Raw genomic sequence first — 21,096 nt, 5'->3', positions numbered from 1 at the left:
GTGGTAAAATCACCGGCTCATGTGGAGATTGAGATCTTGAGACCTGATCAAGGCCTTGAGGCGACGTGAGCATTTTCGAGATAGATAGACAAGGAGAAGCACAACCGTGACCGGACGCCGACGTACCCGCGGCATCGTTGAATTTAGCCTAGATCTAGAGGCCGCAGCAGTTTTCAACATTTCAACACTGGCACGGATTGACAACATCATTAGTATAGGTTCAGTTTTGAGTGGTTCTTGCAGACTGCCAAGACAATGAAGGATCCATGTAGGACCGCCTAGCCGCACGTTATTCGGACTTCGCCGTTTACATAGCAGTGTAGCACTGATTCCCAAGTATTCGCGACGGGCATTCTCCGACCAGTCAGACAGATTCTACACATTCAGAGCTCATTGGCTCTTCATACACATCCATCGGAGGGGGTCTCCCCGCGCCGGAGGAGTGAATGCCGAGTTGTTCGAGTTCACCTGCCAATGCGCACATGAGTTGCACCTTTCAAACGGAAATTGCAAAAGCGAACGCACTGGCCCCTTCGTCAATGCTTCCCTCTTCAATACTGGAATCCACTCTACCTAGTGTTGCACAATTTTGAGTGTCGGTTCTGGGTGCAGAGGACCCGAACGAACATACTCGATGTGTTCTCAACAGTATGGGTCGCTGTATGATCGAATCTCACAGTCGATACCTCGGCAGTAGCATTCGCAGGCCCCCCGATCTCGGCGGATGTGTTGTGGGAGCCCATGTAGATATCCCCTTCGGACGCTTCCCGCAAGTTGATCACCAAGCGCGAGACAAGTACCAGTTGAAGTCTGCGTAAATGATGCTCCAGAATGCGGTAACAACTCACGAATTATTGTGTATGCTTACGGAAGGCTTAGGTTGCTGAGGTAGTTGAGCGTCTGGAATGTGTTGTCAGTTCGCTAGGACATCGACAAGTTGAAGGTGTAGCTTTAAAATGACATACATTGAACCACACACCAATGACGAAGATGATCAAATTCAAAATGAAAATCGCGCTAGTGATAAGTCAGCGATAGTTGCAGTAGGCATAGGGCGAACAGGGAGATACAGGAAGTAGATTGTGCCTGAATGGAATGGACGCGGACGACCACTTCAGCTGACCATTTATTTTCGACTACTTGCAAAGACGCACCATCCCTGAGCAGGATCCAGGAGATAGAACGGCGCGTCCATAGTATCTTCCTTCCTTGGACTTTGACTATGTGGAAGGTGTACACCCAAGTCACAATGATGACGACCACATCAACCAGCATGTTGGATATCAGCACGACCAATGTCACTAAGAATGTGAGACAGTCAGAGGTATGACACATGGTCGACGCCGGTACACTCTTTGCGATATGCATTACCTCTGTTGCAATCAGCTTCGTATTAGTGATCCTTTCGACTCGTGCGTTCCGCATCACTTACGTTCGATTGACCGAATCGGACAAATCCTCATATATCCAACAGGTCGGCGAGGACTGGAGCTCGACAAGCATGGGATGCTGTTTGACTTGTATATACTGAACATTGCAGATGTTAGATTTGTGCTGTTCGACCTCGTGGGGTTTATAAAGAGAGCTGAACATACGATGTTTGTAGCAATGCTTGCTGTACCGAACAGTAATGTGACAATTGGCCAGAGCCACTGCCCGCTGGTGACCGCGTACGCACGTACAGCGGCGATCGCTGTTGAAGTCAATAAATTAAGCATCAGTTACATTTCACTGAACTCAGATGTAATGTGTCCAGATGCCTTAACTTACCCGGTACAACTAGATAGCCTATATACACGAATGGCAAACTTGCGTCGAGCGTAGCTGAGCAACTGAACGATGCGACGTGACACCAGACCGGCCCATAGGAATTTTCAGTAGTACCCACCCATCAATCTTCACCCCAGAGGTTTCAGTCATGCGGCGATGCAAGTCGGATGTATATGCACGACTCACAGTCGAGTTCAGATTTGTGGTGTAGTTGCTGGTGATGTTCGTGATCACCGTTCCGATGATAGATAGTCGCAGAAGGAAAAACATCACTCTGGAGACCACAGGCCCTCTGCGGGACCATAGAATGTTCACTTCGCTGCCGAGTGTGAGGACATAGTCATATAGGAGGAACGCTTTGTTCGCGAAGTGGTGGTCATCAAAAATTCAAATGTACGGCGTAGCAAGCACTCACCGATAATAACCGCGTCAAGAACATTCTGGATGAACCTGTAGAGAATAATGTCCGCAAATTATGGAATAGGGCAAGTAGTCACCTGCACTTACGTGCTTTGCAGAAGGGCGACTGCTTCTGCAGCCGGAACGATCAACATTGTGTCTCGCCGCGGAGGGTGCGGTACAATGTGCATTGGAGGTCCTAGAGACATATTATATATGCTATCCAACACTGGCGGCTGTTGATAGGCATGATTGGCAATCCCGAGTGATCATCGCCAGGGCCTTTTGTGCATTTCTCCCTAGAAGAATGGAGATGATGCGGTTGACTAGCCTGATAGATCGTAGGCTCATACCATAGTTCCGACGGCCCGCGGTTCTGCTAAGACTGAGCTAACATTAGCGGCTGTACAGGATTACGCGGAATGCCACGTACAAGTGGCCTGCCTCCAACACGTTGCCACTTGGACGGAATGTATCATGAACATCACACAGCGACGTAACTTTACCGACTGTTACAGCGCTGTCTACATGTGCAGAACGAACGTCGTCTCTATGTCGGTTTTTTGCAATCAGGCGACCACGGGCATAGGAGCGGAATGCTACTACCTTATCACCGATGTAGGTAGTTTCCGCTATACTAGTCAGCGCGGCCGGAGTACCCTCGTCTGAGATACTTGGATCTGTCACAGAAGTGGAGACGTACGTCCGACAAGGTTAGAACAGGTTGCGCGGCGACGAGCTCAGGATGTGGACTAGAAGGAAACCATTGAAAATTGAGTACGTTGCATGAGTGAGCTAGTAGCCAATCATGTCGTCGACGCAGACCTGACAGTGATCGAATGAAATCTATGCAGTGAATGAGCCGGTTGATCAATCCGGTGATGAGGAGAAGGTTTGACAGAATTTTTTTTTTTTTTTTTTTGGAGGGCCGTAAGGGGCAGGAGCGACTGACAATTGGTCAGCCCTCCTGTCCCAGCCAGCTAGCGGAGTGACCCGCCGGCGCAACCAGGGGAAAATGCTTTTACGCACGGCCGTTGAAGCCAGTGTGGGACTCAGTCGCCCGGACCGCGGTCAATACTGCAGATGTCCGGATCAATACCCACTAAAACCCATCGGACCGAGGTCCAGTCATCCGGGAGCGCTTGCACGTCCCAGACGAGGTGGTGCCACGTGTCGAGGACCAGTTGTCTCTTCAGGGCCAACCTACCGAAACGCGGGTGTGTACTTTCGATATCGAGGCGTAGGCGCATATTGATTGACTGGTACCATCGCGCCGCTATGCCGCGTTCATTATGTTGCCAGTCTTCCTCATCGTCGTGTTGGATCACCCTCTCGCAGCGTAGGCGCCACAGCAGGTGAGCGGCTTCAGTTATTAACATTCTCCACAGCCTCACGGTGTGTTCCCGAGGAGCTTTCCCGTTGGTCCGCTGCGGAGTTGCGAAGCCGACAGCGAGGATGGAGGGCAGGGACTGGGAGTACCACGTCCCTCCAGCACGTTTCCAGGCTCGCTCCACGTATGTCCATATTAAGCTTCGTTCTTTGGCTATGCATGTTGTCAGGATATGTTCCAGCGACTCGGGGACGCCACAGAGTCTGCATTCTGCACGGGATTCGAGACCGGGGATATGTGTCCAATACTGTCCGATCCGGTGTGCGCCGTGGACACCTTTCCACAGGAAGTCTGTCACCGCATGTCTAATGTCACCGTGGCGTAGTTCTTTCCATAGCATCGCCTCCGGGACAGACACGTTCCTCAGTTTGAGGAAGGCCTGTATCTCCGCGACGTTCCGTCTCGTCGTACGCCGTTCCGTGTTTACGTGCGATTGTCTGATGCCTTTGTACGCCAGCGATTGTGTCAGGGAGGAGACTTTTGCGCCTGTGAGGTCGAAAGGCTTGTCTACTTTGGGGGGAACGGTGCGCGGGGGGTTGCGTTCGAAGGAGTGTACCGCGTGTTTCAGGGCCGCGGCCAAGGTCTGTCTTTCCCTTTCGTTCTGGGGCGTCCTGAAGGTGGTGACTGCGCACCGTTGACGGAGTTGGTTAACGAGGGCCCTGGTGTAGGTCGCTCCATCGACCTCGATCCAGCCTCTATCTTCGCAGGGAATTAGCTTGCTGGTTAGGGCTTCAGCTAGCTCAGTAGATCTGGATATAAAATGCAGGGGCGCGTCCCACGGGGTGTCTAGCGCTGTTTGTAGGGCCGCTATCGCCTCCCCTTGGGGGCGGCTGCCTGTCGGTGTGCCATCCTCTGGCCGGACTTGGGCACTTCGGCCGGGGGCCGAGGGGTAGTAGGCGAATCCGGAGTGTGGGTGCACTTCGACAGTTGTGCCGGACCAGTTGTTTTTCTTTGGGGGTCCCAAAAGGTAGACCGTGACGGCCTCATCTTCTACGATGCGTCCACGCCGTTGGCGTATAGCTGGGGGCTGGTCGTGGACCGTAGGGTCAACGAAGACCCGGAATGCTTCGTCCAACGGGCCGCGGCACGTCAACGACGGGTCGAAGGTGATAACCTCGTCATCTTCTAGAGCTTTGTCATTCTTTTCCTTCCTCCTCCTTGTCAGGGAGAGGCCGTCGGCCGGTGAAGACTGTGTGGGTGCCCATTTTGGGCGGATCTGTTTGAGGAGGGTGTACGCCACCCCGCAGCACTTAAGGGGATGTTTACACCCGGCTCGACCGTCGGCCGCGCATTGATTGCAGTCACAGCTGCCCGGTACATAGTCATTTCCTGACTCCCGGAGCCGCATGTAGCAGGGACGTCGGATGACTGCAAGGAGATCGAAGACACGGGAGGCGCCGTGGTTCCGTCGTAGGCAGTCGCTACGGGGAGTGTTGTTCAATGTTCGCAGCCGCTTTGTCGCGCCCAAGTGGTACCACATGGGTAAGAGTTCCTTTGTTCTGTTGTCAAGTTTAACTGCTGCGAAGCTCACATTGTATTTCTTCGCTACAAGGAGCATCCGCTGTAAGTAGGGCGGGAGTGGGGAGCGGCTATGAGTAGATGGGCTCCAGCTCTGCAAAAAGGTGTTGATTTGTGCTTCCGGTCGTATCGCCCCGGCGTCTCTGGATGCGCATTTGCTAATCAGAACGTCCACCGCGAAAGCCCAGGTAGGGCGGGCCTCGGATAACATAAGGTATTTCTTCACCCATACGAGTTCAATCGCTTCGTTCCTGCTTTTAATGTCTAGTAGGCCAATGCCGCCTTCCGTGACTGGGAGGCACAGTGTCTCGATCGCGATTGGCGGGGACTTCGTTTCTCCCCAGATGAAGGACCGGATCAGGGAGGTAAGACGTTTCTCGATACCTTTCAGCATGCCCTGGACTGACGTCAAATACTGGGTAATGCCTCCAGGGCCCATTTGCACGATGTGCTTCTTTCCTCGGAGCGAGGGGTTACACTTTCCCCAGCGATCTAGGAAAGCTTCGACTTTCTGCATCGCAGGGGTCCATATCGCCACCTGGTCTACACCGTTTCCTACCCAGGCCCCCAGAATGCGCACGGCTTCGCCGTCTCGCGCGATATGCACAGAGTCGGGTATCCGGTCATTTGGCTGGTCGGAATTGATCGTCCTTTCCGTGGCCAGGCGGTGTCGGTACTCCGCGGTCCCTACCGGGATTACTTCCGTCTTGCCCCCGTTGAAACGGGCGCGTGAGGCTTTGCACCAGTCATTAAGGATTTTCCATAGCCCGGACCAAGAGTCCTGGGCGGATAGGAATGCGGACGTGTCGTCCGCAAATAGGGAGGTGATAACTCGGGATGCCGCTCCGGGGATGCTGAAGCCTCGAAGGGATGATGCTCGCAGGGCGCATGCCAGCGGTTCTATGGCGAGGTCGAAGAGGAGGCAGGATAGAGGGTCCCCTTGCCGTACTCCTCGTATAACGATAAATGGTGAGCTCTTCTCGCCGTTCAGTATAATGATGGTGGTTGCGTGTTTGTATAGTTCCTGGACGCGACGTATAAAGCGGGTGGAGAAGCCGAAGCGTGCAAGGACTTTCCAGAGGTAGTCATGTGCAACCTTGTCATAGGCTTTCTCTTGGTCAAGGGCTACTATCACACCGTCTTCTTCGACGGCCTCCGCGTAGTCAATCATCACCCTGCAGAGTTGGGTCTGGTCCGTGATGTGGCGACCGGGCACGAACCCTGCTTGGTCCGGGTGCAGAACCTTCGTGGCGATTCGACCCAGTCTTGTGGCCAGGATCCTCGTGTATAGCTTATTGTAACGTGCCTTACTCAATCCCGCAGATACAGTGCACCAATCTCCATTGAGAAGTGCGATGTATCCGGAGGACGACGAGTTAAAGGACTTGTCCTTCAACTCGCCGGGCGACGACCTATAAAGGTACGACGCCAAACACACGCAAACGTATATACATACAAACATATCGATCCAATAAGTCCATAACGGGATTACACACGTCCATACGGTAACGTCCCGTTACACTCCTCCTCCCTGGACTCGTCCACGGGTCCACGATAGTAGAGTATGCGCGAATATATAAGGTCATTGGACCGTGATGATGAGGCGAAGCGACAGGATGACGATGGCGACGACGTGAGTGCCGACGGCGACAGCCTGCGCGGTGAGAGGAATGATGAGGTGAAGGCGCCAGCGACGCGCCGGCCAGTAAGTCTATTGCGGACGGAATTGAAGAGACGGGAATGTTCGCGACGCCGTGATCGAGAAGTACAACGCGCCCGTAAGTGCGGGGTACAGCGACGACATGGTACGTGTCGAGCAGCCTGACGATCGAGACGATCAGTCAGAGTGGCCAGAAGGACCATCCCCCGGGTGGTTCTCATCAGGAGGAGGTGCATCCGCGGCAGGCTGGGGGTTCTCCTCAGCCTGGCCGTCTCCCATGGGCACATCCACAACCGTTGTCGGGATGTGCACCGTAGGCGGGATTGCCGGCAACTGCGCGATATCGGGCACGTCCACGATGTTGACGTCGCCCGGACTCATGGGGAAGGTGCTGAAAGGGGCACCCTCATCCAGAGGCCGGCTCTCGTGAATATTGCGGCGTCGCCGAGCGTAGTCCGTGAGGAACTGTGCCTCGCCGGGCTGGATACCCATGCGGGCGAACCACCGCGCTGCATCATAGATGGTAGCGTTGGAGGCGTTCCACGCGTACGGGATTGTCGCTCGTCCGTCGCCGATGGGATAGTGTCCGTTCTCGACGATGAGACCGTACAGCCCTTCAATGGAGAAGAGCTGAGCGACAACGATATCCCAAGGCCTTCGTCCGTTGGGGGATCGAGGTGCGAGGCGGCGTATCAGATGCACCGCCTCGGCATCGTCGACGTTAGGCTCGCCGTCCTCTACACGCACCCCATCGGGTATGTTGTGTGGGTAGAGGCGGTACCAATCCACCCATCGACTGACCGGGTCTTGAGGGTCAGGCTGCGGCAGTCTCGCCTTCTTGGTGGGCGGCGCACGCATATGGCTGCCTGCCTCGGCGTCAGCGCGACGCTTCGTCAATTTTGACGAAGCCGGTGGACCACTGGCAGTGGACGTGGGTACGGTAGTCGTCGTCCGACTGCCAGAGGATCCGGCACCAGGGGTTCCCGCTGGTGGTGCAGCTGCTCGCCTCCGTTCCTCTTCTCGACTCTCGCGAACGGCACGCTCGATGTTGCGGACCTCATCCGCGTCGATCTCGGCATCACGTCCACTGGTGGGCGTGATGACCGGAGTCGCGCGCGGAGGACGCCAGTTGCTCACAAGGTGATACATCCCGTCGACGTATCGCAGGCCCGCGTCGTCGTGGGTCTGGTGGATCAAGTCCCGGACCCGGAAAGCGGCCTCCTCATCCCCGGCCTGTGCGACGCGCAACAGATTGCGTCCGTCCACGTCGCGGCGGGGGATGAAGTTGTGCCATTGTCCGGCGCGTATCACCAGCGAGTTGGCCGGTAGCGGTACGTCCTCGGGCCATCCTTCAGGAGCGACCGGCGGCGCACCCGTACTGGATATGTACTGGGTACGACCGTCGTCGGTTCCTGTCGTCTGCGGCCGCGAGACCGGTTTCCCCTTCGCCCTCTGCTTCCCCTTTGCCTTGCTAATCCGCTTCTTCTCCTCTTCTTCGTCTACGTCATCGTCGTCGCTCTGGTCCTCGTCCCATCCTCCGGGTTGCATCATGGCGGGCAGCGCAGGCGGCCTGCTTGGTGCCGGCGGTGGGATGGTCCTTGACTCAGGCGCAGACCGTGGCGGCGGCGGGATGACGGGTACTGGGGAGCGCGTTCGTGGCGGAGGGGGGGCTGGCTGTGTCCTCTCTGGCACAGTCTGCCTCGTCCTCGGCTCGGACCGTACTGGCTGCGCCGGTTCCGGTGCAGCGTTCCTGGTCCTCGATTCAGACCTCGACGAAGCCGGCAGCTCCGTTCGGGATGCTGTCTGCTTCGGAGGCCTCGTCTTCGGCGGGCCCATCTCGTTGGCCTTTTGACGCTCTTTCTCCTTTGCTCGGTACTCGCTGAGCTGGCGTTGAGCGTCGTCGAACTTGTCCTCGAGGTACGTGAGGGAGGCGTCCCGCCTGTCTACGCGGTCTTCGAGCTCTCGGACTTCCGACCGGAGTGCTTGGGCCGCGTCTTCGCTCTGATGGAGTCGAGCTCGCGTTTCGGCCAATTCGTCCTGGGCGCGAAACGACCTCTGCTCCAGTTGGTCGTACTGACGCTGGAGAGAATCTACCAGCTCCCTCCCCCCCTGGAGCCAACCCCTCTGAAGGAGGTCGGCTTCAAAGCGGGCCCGGATCTGGGCCTCCACTCCGTTGACGGCCACACCGAAGCTCGCGTCCTCGTTCTCCGACCGAGGGAGGTGGGCGAGGTACGCGTCGCACACGGTGCACGACCCCGGGGTGTGGATTACCAGCGGAGCTGGCGGGTGACGTGGCACCCAAGTCTGCGCGAACGGGGCAAACAACGACGACGAGCCACCCACAGTCCCGAATTGGTACTGCGGTGTGACGGGGTCGTCGCGTAGTCCGCGCGACTCACGCGCCTGTTGACGAGACGCGTCGATGGTTGGCACGCCGTGCCCAGCCACCCCAATAGGCGGCGGTTGGACAACGGCGTCCGATGTCGAAGTCACCGTTGGCGGCGACTGCGGGCTTGAAGTCGACTGAGTCGCCGACGGTGCCACCACACCAGTAGGTGCGGCGACACGCGGGGGCTCGTCGGTGTTCATGGGCGAGGATGGGCGGGACATGGTGAAGTCGGTGTTGTCGTGGTTTGACGTGGAGAGTTGAAGTTTGGGAGAAGGTGAGTAAGGTTGGACACGGGTTGCACCGCGGGTGTGCGAGACCTATACCGCACCCGCAACCCGCAACACCTTAACGCCTACGGGTACCACCCGTACCCGATCCGGCATCACCGACGGTAGTGACGGTATGCCGCGGTACACAATACCGCGGTTATATCGCTCCGGTATAGTCGTAATTCGGACAGAGTATCATTGTGTTTGTACATAGAACACATTCACTTTACAAGTACATCAATCGACGACCATCGCAGAGTCACTGGACGCCACTGCGTGCACGCGCTGTCTACCACGGCGTCGCTCAGCGACTGCATCAATGATATCCTGTATATGAAGAATATCCGCTCGCCCCAAGCCCCGAGGCATAAGTTCGAGCGGAACGTAGCCCCCGTCATCCGATTGCGCGTGAAATGGAGTAAGTGACGTCCTTGCGAGAAGACGCGCTCGACTGCAGTAGAGGTTGCTGCAATCATCCATAAGCCAAATGGGATCAACGATGGATCACTTCACACAAACTCACCCGGTGCCGATAAGTAATCGAGTGCCAGGCGATGTAGCACTGGATAAGTTGTACGGTTGTCCCACCACCACTTCCCGAGGTTCTTGAAGTCCACGCGTTCGCACGGAAGAGCCAGATACTCGTCAAGCTCATTGCGCTCGAACGTATCCGTGGCGAGGGAGACGTCTGCGAAGCCTCCGAAATCAGAGTCAGTCTTGTTGGACACCTGCACACGCATTTGTCAGGCTATTGTGAAGGTGGTCAACAAAGTACGCACGTCTTTCTGGGTATCCATCGCTTTGCCTAAGGCTCCTGCTTTCTTCTCGGCCAACAGCTCGTACTCTGCGCGAGTGAGCTGCTCGGCGGTGTCAATCCATTCGCGTGGCCATCGGTTTTGCTTGAAGTATTCTAGCTTAAGTCCGGGATGAAGCACTGTAGGTATTCTCATCAGCAATCAGCGGGAGCGAAGTTGGTAATAGGATAGATACCCATCGCGATACGGTAGACTGACGAGCAGTCAGTGCGCGAATAGTATTTATTCATGACCTTCTTGCCAAGCCTCATTGCGGCTTGTATAGCGGGGCGATATTGCTGCGTGGCAGACTTCGGATTGAGGATCTCGTCGAGTTTGTCCATACTCGGAATAACGTTCGCGATCGCGAACACGGAGTCTTGCGAGTAGAAGAGAGTCGCCTGCTCAAACTTCTAAACACGTTGAACGTGTGCCACCAGGTAATGTCAGTATGTGCATGATCATATCAGTGTAGCACGTACTCCAAGGATGGTGTTGAGCTCGCTGACAATCTGCCACTCCTCGTCGTCAAGTTCGAATTTGCGCAGCTTCAGAGACTTGTCGGCGGTGATCGAATCGATTGCCACCCGGTATTCGAACGCGAACTTCAGCATCTTGTACGTCGAGTTCCATCGGGTCTTGACGTCGCGTGGAATCTGCCGGGCGGGAAGGGTGCCTGCACGGCAGGCGCGGGTCCAGGCGGGGAGCGCAAGCGTCGTGGAATGGATTACAGCATAGGCAAGCTGGCGGACCTACACCCCTATTTGTTAGCGAAATGCGGTGGCGTCTGGGAGCAGATAAAAAAGCACTGTACCTTTGTGAGGGTCGTACGGACTTCTGCCGTCTGCGCGAGCACCTCCTCGCGCGCCAGATCAGTGAGGTCTTCGAGGGGATCAGCATCTTCGTCTTCATCGGCTTCATCCGTGTCTTCATCCATAAGATCTTCGTCTTCGTCTTCGGAATCATCATCCATGTCGCCGGGGTCAATGCCACTGTCATCTGCTCCATCAGTATCCGAGTTACCCTCCGTGTCCTCTGATGGATCCTTGAGTTTCACGCTGAAGGGCTTGAGGATTGCCTTGACGACGAGATTCAACGTGTGATTGAAGCAACAAACATGCTGCTCCTCCTGGAAGACGTTCGAGGCAGCCGCAAGCTCGGTAACCTGGACATCATTTGAGGTAGCATTGTCTGCTGTTACTGCCAAGATCTGCCGCATTATCAGCCACGCACTCTTGTTGTCGAGGTGAAAGTTATGTGGCACTGTACGCACCTTTTCTTGAAGCCTGAAGTCAAGCAACATTCGCTGGAACGTCCTCGCAAGTGTCTTGCCCGTGTGCGACTTCGATCGAATAGGATCAGCGGAAATTCAGCACACGTTCGATCATCCAATGACGTACCTCCGGAACTTCAATTATGTCAAGCAGGAACGATAGAGGGGCCCCTTGAAACTCTAAATGAGCGGTCCACGCGACGAATGCACGGTGGTTGGGTGACGTCCATGCATCCGTCGCAAAGTGAATCCGCCCGGGATGGTCCTATAACGCGTGTTGCGAAATCAGCATGAGGCGCTAAATACGCTGAAGATGGATATAGGTGAACTCACAGTAAGCATCTTCTTGACGCGGCTCTGGCACCGTTGAAACGACGCCTTGAGATCACGGGAGATCGTCTTCGGGGATGGGATTTCGATGTTTGGCCGGCCCGCCGACATGAGCTCGATGAACTCGCGATCGGCAACGAGGTGTGTGGGACGCACGCTCTCAGTGAGCCAGCGTACGAGGTGTGCGCTAATGAATGGGTGTCAGCCAAGATCCATGCAAGCGAGGTCTCTACGTACCGGACTTCGGTGTTGGTATGGTTCCTGTGCGACACCTGAACCAACCGTGGTCCAGGGAGTCCGGCCGCCTTAGCAAACGCGATGTTGATCGCGTTCTCTCGCTTTCTCGGCTCCTTACCGCTGAGCGCGTCTTCGACAGCCGCCTGGCCCCAGCAACCGATGGCATGGGTCTTCAGGTTGGATGTCGAGGACTTGTCTTTCGAATCTTGATATCGGCGGACACCCTTGACCGGCCCCCGGCACTTACGAGCCGCGCACGGGAAGAAATGGATAGGCCGGCCGTTATACAGCTCGTGCCGTACGTCGTTGACCTTGAAAAAGGAGTAGATGGGCGAGCGCCACTTCGCGCGTGCGCGGTCTACCCAGGGACATGCCTCAGTAGATAGACATAAAAAGAAACTTCGTAAACCTACCTAGTATGTCTTCCGGGGCCTCGACTGAGCCGTTGTCGGATCCTCCCTCTGAAGAGAGGGCGTCTACGTCGATGGCGTCAGATGAAGCCGCGGGAGTAGCCGCTCGGGAGCCAAGCTCAGAGAGCGTTGTCGAAGGGATCGATGCTGGCGAGTACGGACGCGAAGGCGACGAGCGTGAGAGACTGGAAGCAGCTCTCCGGAGCGGCTTCGCGATCTTCTTGGCTGTAGACTTGAGCTTGTCCTTCGCCACCGCAAACTTCTTCGAGGCACTCGAAGTGATAGAGTTGAGGGACGACTGCGAGCCGGACGTGTGCAGCTTGCGCTTCGAACCAGCCATCGCGGCAGGAGAGTGGGCGACACCGGACGGTGAGCATCTGGACGGACGCTGGCGTGATTTAAGCAGACCGCACTCTCGCCAGAATGGTGTCGCGACCTGCAAGGAAAAGACGGGCCGGTAAGAACACGAAAATCAGGCCTGATCTCTCAAAAATAGTATAGTACAACGTACCTAGGTACCAAACAGCGAGTGCAGGAACCAACACTCCAACTAGATGCACCATCAGAATGATACCTGAAGTCGTGGACACAGTTCGTCTGCGTGAGCATGCGGTTCATGGCCGAAGAATGACTCACGGAAGGTAAGTTTGACGACGGCGCAAGTGGAGCCTGCAATCTTGAGTACGGTGTCCGAGTCGCCGGGTCGCCGGTCGCAGCATGCTCAGCCAGCACGATGCGCCGTGGCGATGATAGCACATCTGATAATCCGTGTTAGACCAAACCAGGAACCAAGGAACTTGAATACGAGCACTCACTCACCGAACAGCGGGCCGCACCGCCAAAAAAAGAGACGGACAGGGACCCCATTCAGCAGGCCCCGTGGCCATGGTGGTGAGAGGCAGTGAGACGACGTGAGAGCCTACTTGAACCGGCACGGGACAGTGCCAGATTCGGTGTGTGGGTCCAACTTTGGACGCCCTTGACGGTGTCCAAATAATGGGAGGCGGTGCACTGTTTGACACGTATTCTCCGAGCCCACTGCCTCTCATTCCCACCGCACACCAACGGTGCTCTCTCCTTTTCATCTGCTGCTGCTGTTCATTCCAGTCGACGTAGGTGAGTTCAGAACTGCACTTACCACGTTTGGCTGTTGAATCAGGACCAATCAGAGCGTAACGATCACATCGGTACAGGGTGTTGAATGTTGAACACTCACTAGCTCGGAGCACGAGGCCACTGGTTTCGACATCAGAGATGTGATGCTCAGCAAACGCATGCGGCATGCAGCGTGAGTGCGCAACGTGGAGGCTAGTACGGACCGGTACGTCGCCCTCTGGATTCTCGATACCTTCTCTCATTCGTTCATAATCAAACGCCACCAAGACCGTGCGGGCATTCCATAGTAGACTCGAAGGCGAAGGCTCTCTGGCACCACCCCGGCTGTACGCCTATCCCCCTCCTCAGTTAGAACAATCCAATATGGGCTGCGTAGCCTCATGCGCTCGTGGTGAGTCGACAATCGTCTTCGAGCGGCCTATGGTCCTTGCATCGCTCGCCTGGGTGCATTCTGCCGTATCGTGCTGATCTGCGATTGTCGAACAGTGTCGGAGCCTTCTCCGCGTCCTCGGGACCTTTGCGTCAAGACGGAACCTCGTCACCTCCTTGCTGATGTGCAGACATCCGACTCGGAGCGCGTACCTGCTGCAGCAGTGGGTAGAGAGTCTGGCACGGTATATTTAGGTCTGGTTGAGCATGTAAGTGACCGAACACGACTACACTACGGCTGCGCTGAGACTGATCGTGTCCGTTACATGGGCTGTGGTCGTTTTGAAGCTTATACGTGGTCTTCGCACCGGGCCGGATTGGCGTACTGTCCAGTATACAGTACCTACGCAACTTTCCGGGCCCCTTGATGTGGCGATCGCACTCATCGCCGTATGCTTGCGTGATTCATCTGTCCCGCGCGTGCGCCATGCGACAGTACTGCATGACGTGTGCATAGCTCTCGAGGCCGCGGGGGTCGAGGAAGACATCGGGTGGCCGGATGTTGTTCAGCTTGCACAATATGCGGTGCATGCTGTGGAGGAATACGCCGAGCTTCGTGTAAGTTGCTTCCAGTCCAATCTCTGCTGGAAGATATCTACACAGACTCAATGGCTCTGTTGCATAGTTCGCCGCGCGCACTGACCCGCCAAGCACGGAAGATCGTGATGCTCCTGTTGGCATCAAGGAGGTGTATTCCGTGGGCATGAATGTATCCAGTGAAACTCTACATGACTTACACTCACTCGACTCTGACCTCCCTTCGCTCGAGACAGTCAGTTCTACGTAGTGGCCACGGGCTAGAGCCTAGTATAGTCCCTGTTACCAGTGTACGACTTGTATTGATAGCTCAATGTGATATGATATTCATGATCTTAAGTATGCTGCCTTCGAGATAGTGGCAGCTACATAGAAGACCGTCGCGGGTCCACGGGTCGGTGAACACCGTGTATACCGTGCACCCGTTGTCGAGGGTATGCGGTGATGGCTCGGTGACCAAAAGCAGACACCTAACCCTCACCCGGGCATACCTCGGGTATGGTACCGCGGGTGTACCCGATACCCGAGTCCAACCTTAAAGGTGAGTGCAGCCACAGCGTATTGAGGCGATTGCCACATCATGTGACTCCTGACGGCGCGTCACTGCCCGATTGGGCTTTGACGCGTCTTCTGGGCGCTACACTCTCTTCTCGCCGCCACTTCAAGTCCAGTACCACCACTGCTTCGAGTGGTGGTGCTCGCTTCGAAGTGCCGCCTTCGTGAACGGTCGTACTACCCCATTAGTGGTGGTAGTGCGTCGTTCTACGCCCTGGGTTTCCGTGGCAGCTTCTTCCAGTCCTTGACGCCATGTAGTGTCAAGTACTCGTCGAGCGCCGCGAGGTCCTTACAATTGGCATACGGTTCCCAAGTGCAGTCTCCCAATGTCCACCGGACGTGGAATTTGATGCACTTGCCGTCCCAGTTGTGGCCTATGATTTCGTCGACGAGCCATTCCTGTTCTTCGTCGTCGCCGAAGTCATAGTACGACCGTGCCTCCCGGTGAGGAAACATTGAATCATCATTCGGTTCGTGTCTCCTTAGGAGGGAGACGTGAAACGTCGGATGGATTCTACGGTCACGTAGTTCCTTCGGTAGTTCCAGCGTGTAGTTCGACGTACTCGGATTACACGCCGCTACCTTGTATGGTCCAATAAACTTGGGCATCAGTTTCCTAGCACGGCCGCGAGGCAGCGCCAGGTTCTGCGTACTCAAGTATACTTGCGATCCTACGTCGAACTCAGGTTCCTGCTGACGGTGCTTGTTGGCCTGGAACGTCTGGTGCACTCGACTTTCAATGATCGCGTCGTGTGCCATTTCCAGGTAACATTGTGCTCGTTGGGCGAATTCACGAACACCTGCATATGTGGTGCTCGTGGAGAATCCGTTCAACATGCGCGGCATGTACCCGTAGTTGAGCTCGAACGGTGCGAATCCAGTCGTCGCGCTGGTGGATGAGTTGATAGCAAACTCCGCGAGGGGTATGTTATCCACCCAATTCAGCTGGTCCGGCGACACCATGGAGCGTAGGATCTGGGATACGGAGCGGATGGTCCTTTCCGACAATCCATCCGTCTGGGGATGGAATGAAGTGGACATCAACAACTTCGCACCCAATATGCGATGAACTTCACGCCAAAATTTTGACGTGAATTTCGAATCGCGGTCCGATACAATGGATTCAGGCAGTCCATGCAGTCGCACGATCTCGCGGACATAAATCTCTGCGAGTTCGGCGGCGGTGGTCGTGGTCTTGATGGGGATTAAATGTACCATGGACGTCAAACGGCATACCACTACCCACAGGTAGTCGTATCCGTTGACTTGGGGGAACGGTCCCACGAAATCCATGGACATCGATATCCATGGTCGAACTGGAATCGGGAGTGTATGCAGCCATCCCGCTTGGAGATGGTTGCGCGGCTTAGACGTCTGACAGGTTCCGCAGGTAATGCAGAACTTGTCTACGTCTCGTCCCAATTTCGGCCACCAGAACCACCGACGGACGTACTCAGAAGTCTTCTGAGATCCAAAGTGCCCTATCGTGGTGTGTGCCTGGTCAATCACCACCTCCGTTAGGAGGCGGCGCTTGATCAGCGTCCTGGGTACACAGAGAACCTCTTCATGTTGACGGTTCTTCGTGTATATCAGTCCGTCGCGTACTACGAAGGTCTTGAACTGGTCCGGGGACTCCAGTACCTTCCGAAAAGTATGGTCGTCCGAGTACCCAGCCTTATCGCGGAGATGAAGTCCGTGTCCCGTTCAACCTTCTTTCGCAATGATGGTCCATTGGTCAGTGACTCAGCAACCGTTGGGTTGCCATTCCTTGATGGTTCCTTCTGAACCGGCGTGGACGTGGGCTGGGCGGCGGACAATGCTGCTGCCTCAGCCTCGCGTTCGTGCTTGTTCTCGACGAGTGGATGGGATGCTAATCTTCCCATTCGCAACTCGAGAACACGGTTCGAGGGTAGGTCATCAAAGCGGGGTCCAGACGCACGTCCGCATTCACCATGTGGTGTATCGGAGTGACGTCGTCGGACGTGTCGTTCTCGTAGTATCGAGACAGGCAATCCGCTACCTTGTTCTTTCTTCCTTCGACATACGTGATGTCGTAGTTGAAGCGGGACATATACTCATACCATCGAACCTGGCGGTTTGACGGATTGGGTATCCCATTGAAGAAAGTGAGGGCTTTGTGGTCCGTAATGATGTGAATCTTACGACCAAGCAACTTGTCTTCCCACTTGAGCAGGGCTTCCATTATTCCGAGTGCCTCCTGCTCATACGTTTTGTACGCGCGTTGAGCACTCGAGAATTTCTTGGACAGAAAGCCTGCAGGTCGACAAGTCTGCCATTCTGGTCCTTGACCGTACACGGCGCCTACTCCGAATAGTGAGGCGTCCGTGATCACCCAAATGGGTTCGTCGATCGAGGGGTCAATTGGCTTCAGTATGGGAGCCCGACTCACAAGTGCTTTGATTGATTCAAAGCATTTGTCGTGCAGTGCTCGCCATACGAATGCTCGGTCGTTATGGCACATGTCGGCCAGCGGGGACGTATAGCCACTTACCTCGGGCAGGAAATGCGCGAGGTAGTTGACTAGTCCAAGAAACCGCTGTACCTCCTTGTACGAACGAGGTGTCCGCCAGTTGCGGATGCGATCCATCTTGTCTCGATCGGCATGCAGTCCTCGGTCGTCTATGAGATGACCAAGGCAGTCCATTCGCTTCGAGTACAAATCGCATTTCGTCTGACTGAGGTATAGCTTGGCCTTCCTCAGTCGGTCGAACACGATACCGAGATGTTTCTCGTGTTCTTCAACCGAGTTGGAGAATACGAAGATGTCATCAAGGTAAACGTGGACGAAGCGTCCGATGCAATCTCTGAAGATCGCAGTCATTAGCAACTGGAATGTAGCAGGCGCGTTGCAGTCGCCTTGTTGCATTACCAGGCTAAGGAACGTGCCGTACGGTGTAGAAAACGCCGTCTTCCAGACGTCTTCTGCAACGATACAGATCTGCTCATATGCGTCGGACAGGTCGATTTTCGATCTGTACTTCGCTCGAGCCACGTCCATTCTGATCTGGTCCTGGTCGGGAAACGGTGTCACGTCCTTTCGGGTATTGTCATTACGCTGTCTTGCGTCAACGACAGTACGCAGTTTGCCCGACTTCTTTGCAATGCAAAGTAGCGGAGCGGCCTGCGACGTTGATACTGGTTCCCACCATCCTGCATCTGAATACCGCTCTATCTTGTCGAGTAGCTGTGGTTTCATAGCATCCGGGCACTTGGGCAAGCGGTACTTGTACTGCTTGTCCTGGTCGATGAGCGGAATATAATGGTTCACCTCCCGGAATGGCGGCAATCCGGGAGGTGGAGGCTTCATTATATCCTCGCACTTCTTCAACCACTCTTCGCGCAGTGCGTCGAGTTGTGGGTCTTCATTCAGGGACTGGCGTATCTCCTCGTCGACAAGGAAGTTACGCACAGCTCTGTCAACCTCGTCGTTGGTTCCATACGGATCCAATCGACCGAGTTTGTCTCGCTTGGGCTGCTGCGATGAGTGAGGCATCGGTGGATTGTCCTCGCTCAGTCGTGGCAGTTTCGCTGTAAACTGATTTCCTCTGTTTACAGGCACCTTCCGCCGAGGCGTCACCACTTCTACTGTTAGATGTGGTGGCGGTCGGTCTGAAGCCTTCAATGTTGGGTTGCGTACCACCTGCGGCGCCGTAGGTGGTACCAACTTCTTCGTTGTTCTATCCACAATAGAAGCGATTTTTTGGTCGCTCCCTTCCCCCCTCAAGACCTTGTTTCCTTCTTCCGCATAGCGAGACAGGGGGGGCTGCGCAGCGGTGGATCTCGCTACGCTGCCCTATTGTCTTGAGGTGGTAGCAGCACGTAAATGCGCCGCTACCCTGTCTTGACGATTGTTTCGGCGGTGTTCCCACACCTCAGCCTCCTGGACGGCGGTGTAGGCAGGGATGTCTACGCCGTCAATCCAGATCTTCCGCGTACGAAAGTCTAGGACCACGTTATGCGCATTGCAGAACGTGGTGCCTAGCACCATATCATACCGGTCGATGTCAACGACATCGACGTAGTTGACGTTGTTGACGGGGCCAACCGTAATCTTCGGCAGCGCACCATAATTTATGGTGGTGCGACTGCCCTTCGTTCCAAGCTGCAGGTTGATCTGCTCCTTGAGATCAACCCTGTCAGCCTTGGACAGGTACGCCAACTCCGGTGATATAGTGTCGGTCGTGCACCCTGTGTCAAACAGAGTGTACGCCTTCACGCCGTTGACGTCGACTTCCGCGCATAGTGTTCGCTGCGAGTCGGGGGCGCGCTTGGGCTGGTCTTTCGGATCCGACGTTCGTCGAATCTTCGAGTCGTATAGCCAGGCTGCCTTCATCGACCTCGCCGAGGGCATGACTTGCATGGCACACGAGCGCACGATGTCGGTCATTGCGGCATCGTACGACTGGTGGGCCAGCTGTTCATGGCGTTGTTGGGTCGACTGTTGTCGCTCAATCCGCATCGCACCCATCCACATTGAACCCATGTGGACGGTGTGTCCCTCTTCGTCATCTTCGCTACGATCGTCCACAGGAGAGTTTTCTCCTGGGTCATCGTATGCGTAGTCTCCGTAGTCGGACTGAGGGTGCTGGTCGGTTTCGATACCTGTCCTAGCATCCTCAGTGTCCACTGCGTTGACTTCTTCCCGTTCCGACGTCTCTTCGACCGGCTGGTCAGTCTGATGCATGGCGTCCGCATCGCTTTCTTCAGCGACGCGTCCGGCATGCATCTGGACCTTCTTCGGGTATGTCTTCACCAGGTGCTGGCAGGCCTATGTATAGAATACCTGTAGTTAGCGCAAAAGGGTGTATACATGAAAGGCCTGTACTTACCGGGGGCTGCTCCTCATACATGAGCTGCCACTCGCTCATGTATAAGCGAGGCGCCGTGCTCACTACCCAAAGAGGCAGCTGCCCTTTGGGGACAGCTTAGGTCACCCGGTGCCGGGGACAGCTCGCGGCGGCGGCGGCGCCGCCTACCCAAAATAGGTGCTGTCGCGCGCTCTTCGCGCCATCGGGCGAAAACGATCGTGATGTACGATCAGTGAGATCTGACATGTTCTAGGGCTAGGCATGGTGCCGTATATAGTGTGTATGTCGTGCTCCATGACATACACGCTGTATGTTGCGCTCTGTGACAAACACTAGATTAACTTTTGTTCTTTGCAATGCTATTTACTAATTCCAGTGTTGTGCGAAGGCGAGTCATAAAGCGGCAGCCCTCCCGATTACAGTTTGGTATGTTTCAGGCCCTGACAATTCGTCACACCCTAACAAACAGCGCAATAGTAGAAACAATATATATTAGTATAAGTATCAATGATGTACAGTGTGCTGTGCTCCAGGATGGGCACCAAAAAAATCCCTCGCGAGCATCCCCGCAAGCTCAACATCCTCCATATGCTCCGTCCCACGCTTGCGCTCCTCCATGACATCCACGACACTCTCAAGAATCTGCGGTGTCCTGCAGCCGAGCATACCCGTGGTGAGCACGAGGGCGTGCATGTTGGTGAGGTCGTGCAGCAGTCATGGGCTCGTGAAGAACGTATATACTATAGAGCCGTGCAGAGGTCAGGTCGCGCTCGCGCAGGCGAGCGACTCCGTGCGCGGGATGGCAAAGAGCTGGAGATTTTGGATGGCGAGCGTTACGTACCACAGCTGTGATGGCGGGTAAGCCTCATTCACCTCCACCAAGCCCGCGCCGACACAGGCCATGTTCGACAGAATCCGCACTGCGCCCGCCGACCTCGGACTCACGGACGTGTACAATGGCTTGCAGGCTCTGGAGGAACCAGCTGCAATACGCACGCAGCCTCCCATGGAGGCTGAGATGGTCGTCCTTGCGACAAATCGACATGTTAGCGGCAATGTTTGGGAAGAGGAGGAAGGGATGTACGAGCTGCAGTCAACGCCGTCGATGATCGCGGCACGCATGGCACCGCCCGTGTAGCCCGCGGCGACTCTACTGATCGATGTGCTGCCGTTCGTACCCACCGACGCACC

The 21,096-nt window shown here is 55.5% G+C and overlaps 6 protein-coding genes across 6 annotated transcripts; 1 reads left to right on the top strand and 5 right to left on the bottom strand.

Moving 5' to 3' along the window:
- Nucleotides 1-218: 218 nt before the first annotated feature.
- Nucleotides 219-1,636, bottom strand: B0H18DRAFT_1007721 (uncharacterized protein). Its single transcript, XM_048028744.1, has 9 exons — nucleotides 1,596-1,636; nucleotides 1,433-1,527; nucleotides 1,155-1,303; nucleotides 1,071-1,086; nucleotides 966-1,017; nucleotides 869-900; nucleotides 632-810; nucleotides 526-573; nucleotides 219-468 (listed from the first exon to the last, which is right to left on the bottom strand). Exons 2-9 carry the CDS (start codon nucleotides 1,501-1,503, stop codon nucleotides 365-367), a joined length of 651 nt encoding a protein of 216 aa, XP_047893432.1. The 5' UTR covers nucleotides 1,504-1,527; nucleotides 1,596-1,636; the 3' UTR covers nucleotides 219-364.
- A 1,585-nt stretch (nucleotides 1,637-3,221) lies between these two features.
- B0H18DRAFT_876724 (uncharacterized protein) lies at nucleotides 3,222-4,343 on the bottom strand (the record flags this gene model as incomplete). Its single annotated transcript, XM_048040505.1, has 1 exon — nucleotides 3,222-4,343. A coding segment is annotated over one exon (1,122 nt), but the record flags the coding sequence as incomplete, so codon positions are not given.
- Nucleotides 4,344-4,526: 183 nt separating this feature from the next.
- On the bottom strand, nucleotides 4,527-5,117 carry B0H18DRAFT_876799 (uncharacterized protein; the record flags this gene model as incomplete). The annotated part of the gene is made up of 1 exon (XM_048040514.1): nucleotides 4,527-5,117. A coding segment is annotated over one exon (591 nt), but the record flags the coding sequence as incomplete, so codon positions are not given.
- A 5,021-nt stretch (nucleotides 5,118-10,138) lies between these two features.
- On the bottom strand, nucleotides 10,139-10,803 carry B0H18DRAFT_876771 (uncharacterized protein; the record flags this gene model as incomplete). The annotated part of the gene is made up of 3 exons (XM_048040512.1): nucleotides 10,139-10,329; nucleotides 10,386-10,590; nucleotides 10,672-10,803. 3 exons carry the CDS (start codon nucleotides 10,801-10,803, stop codon nucleotides 10,139-10,141), a joined length of 528 nt encoding a protein of 175 aa, XP_047893429.1.
- Nucleotides 10,804-11,547: 744 nt separating this feature from the next.
- Nucleotides 11,548-12,280, bottom strand: B0H18DRAFT_876712 (uncharacterized protein; the record flags this gene model as incomplete). Its single annotated transcript, XM_048040504.1, has 3 exons — nucleotides 11,548-11,727; nucleotides 11,796-11,906; nucleotides 12,035-12,280. Coding segments are annotated over 3 exons (537 nt in total), but the record flags the coding sequence as incomplete, so codon positions are not given.
- An 8,159-nt stretch (nucleotides 12,281-20,439) lies between these two features.
- On the top strand, nucleotides 20,440-21,043 carry B0H18DRAFT_1119202 (uncharacterized protein; the record flags this gene model as incomplete). The annotated part of the gene is made up of 2 exons (XM_048033913.1): nucleotides 20,440-20,742; nucleotides 20,789-21,043. The coding sequence occupies 2 exons, from the start codon at nucleotides 20,440-20,442 to the stop codon at nucleotides 21,041-21,043; spliced, it is 558 nt and encodes a 185-aa protein (XP_047893427.1).
- Between the last annotated feature and the right edge of the window lie 53 nt (nucleotides 21,044-21,096).

This window comes from Fomitopsis serialis, assembly GCF_022376445.1.
Source record: "Fomitopsis serialis strain Sig1Antser10 chromosome Unknown B0H18scaffold_33, whole genome shotgun sequence".
Lineage (NCBI taxonomy): Eukaryota > Fungi > Basidiomycota > Agaricomycetes > Polyporales > Fomitopsidaceae > Fomitopsis > Fomitopsis serialis.
The sequence above is the reverse complement of the archived record's forward strand: the minus strand, read 5'-3'. Positions and strand labels throughout refer to the sequence as shown.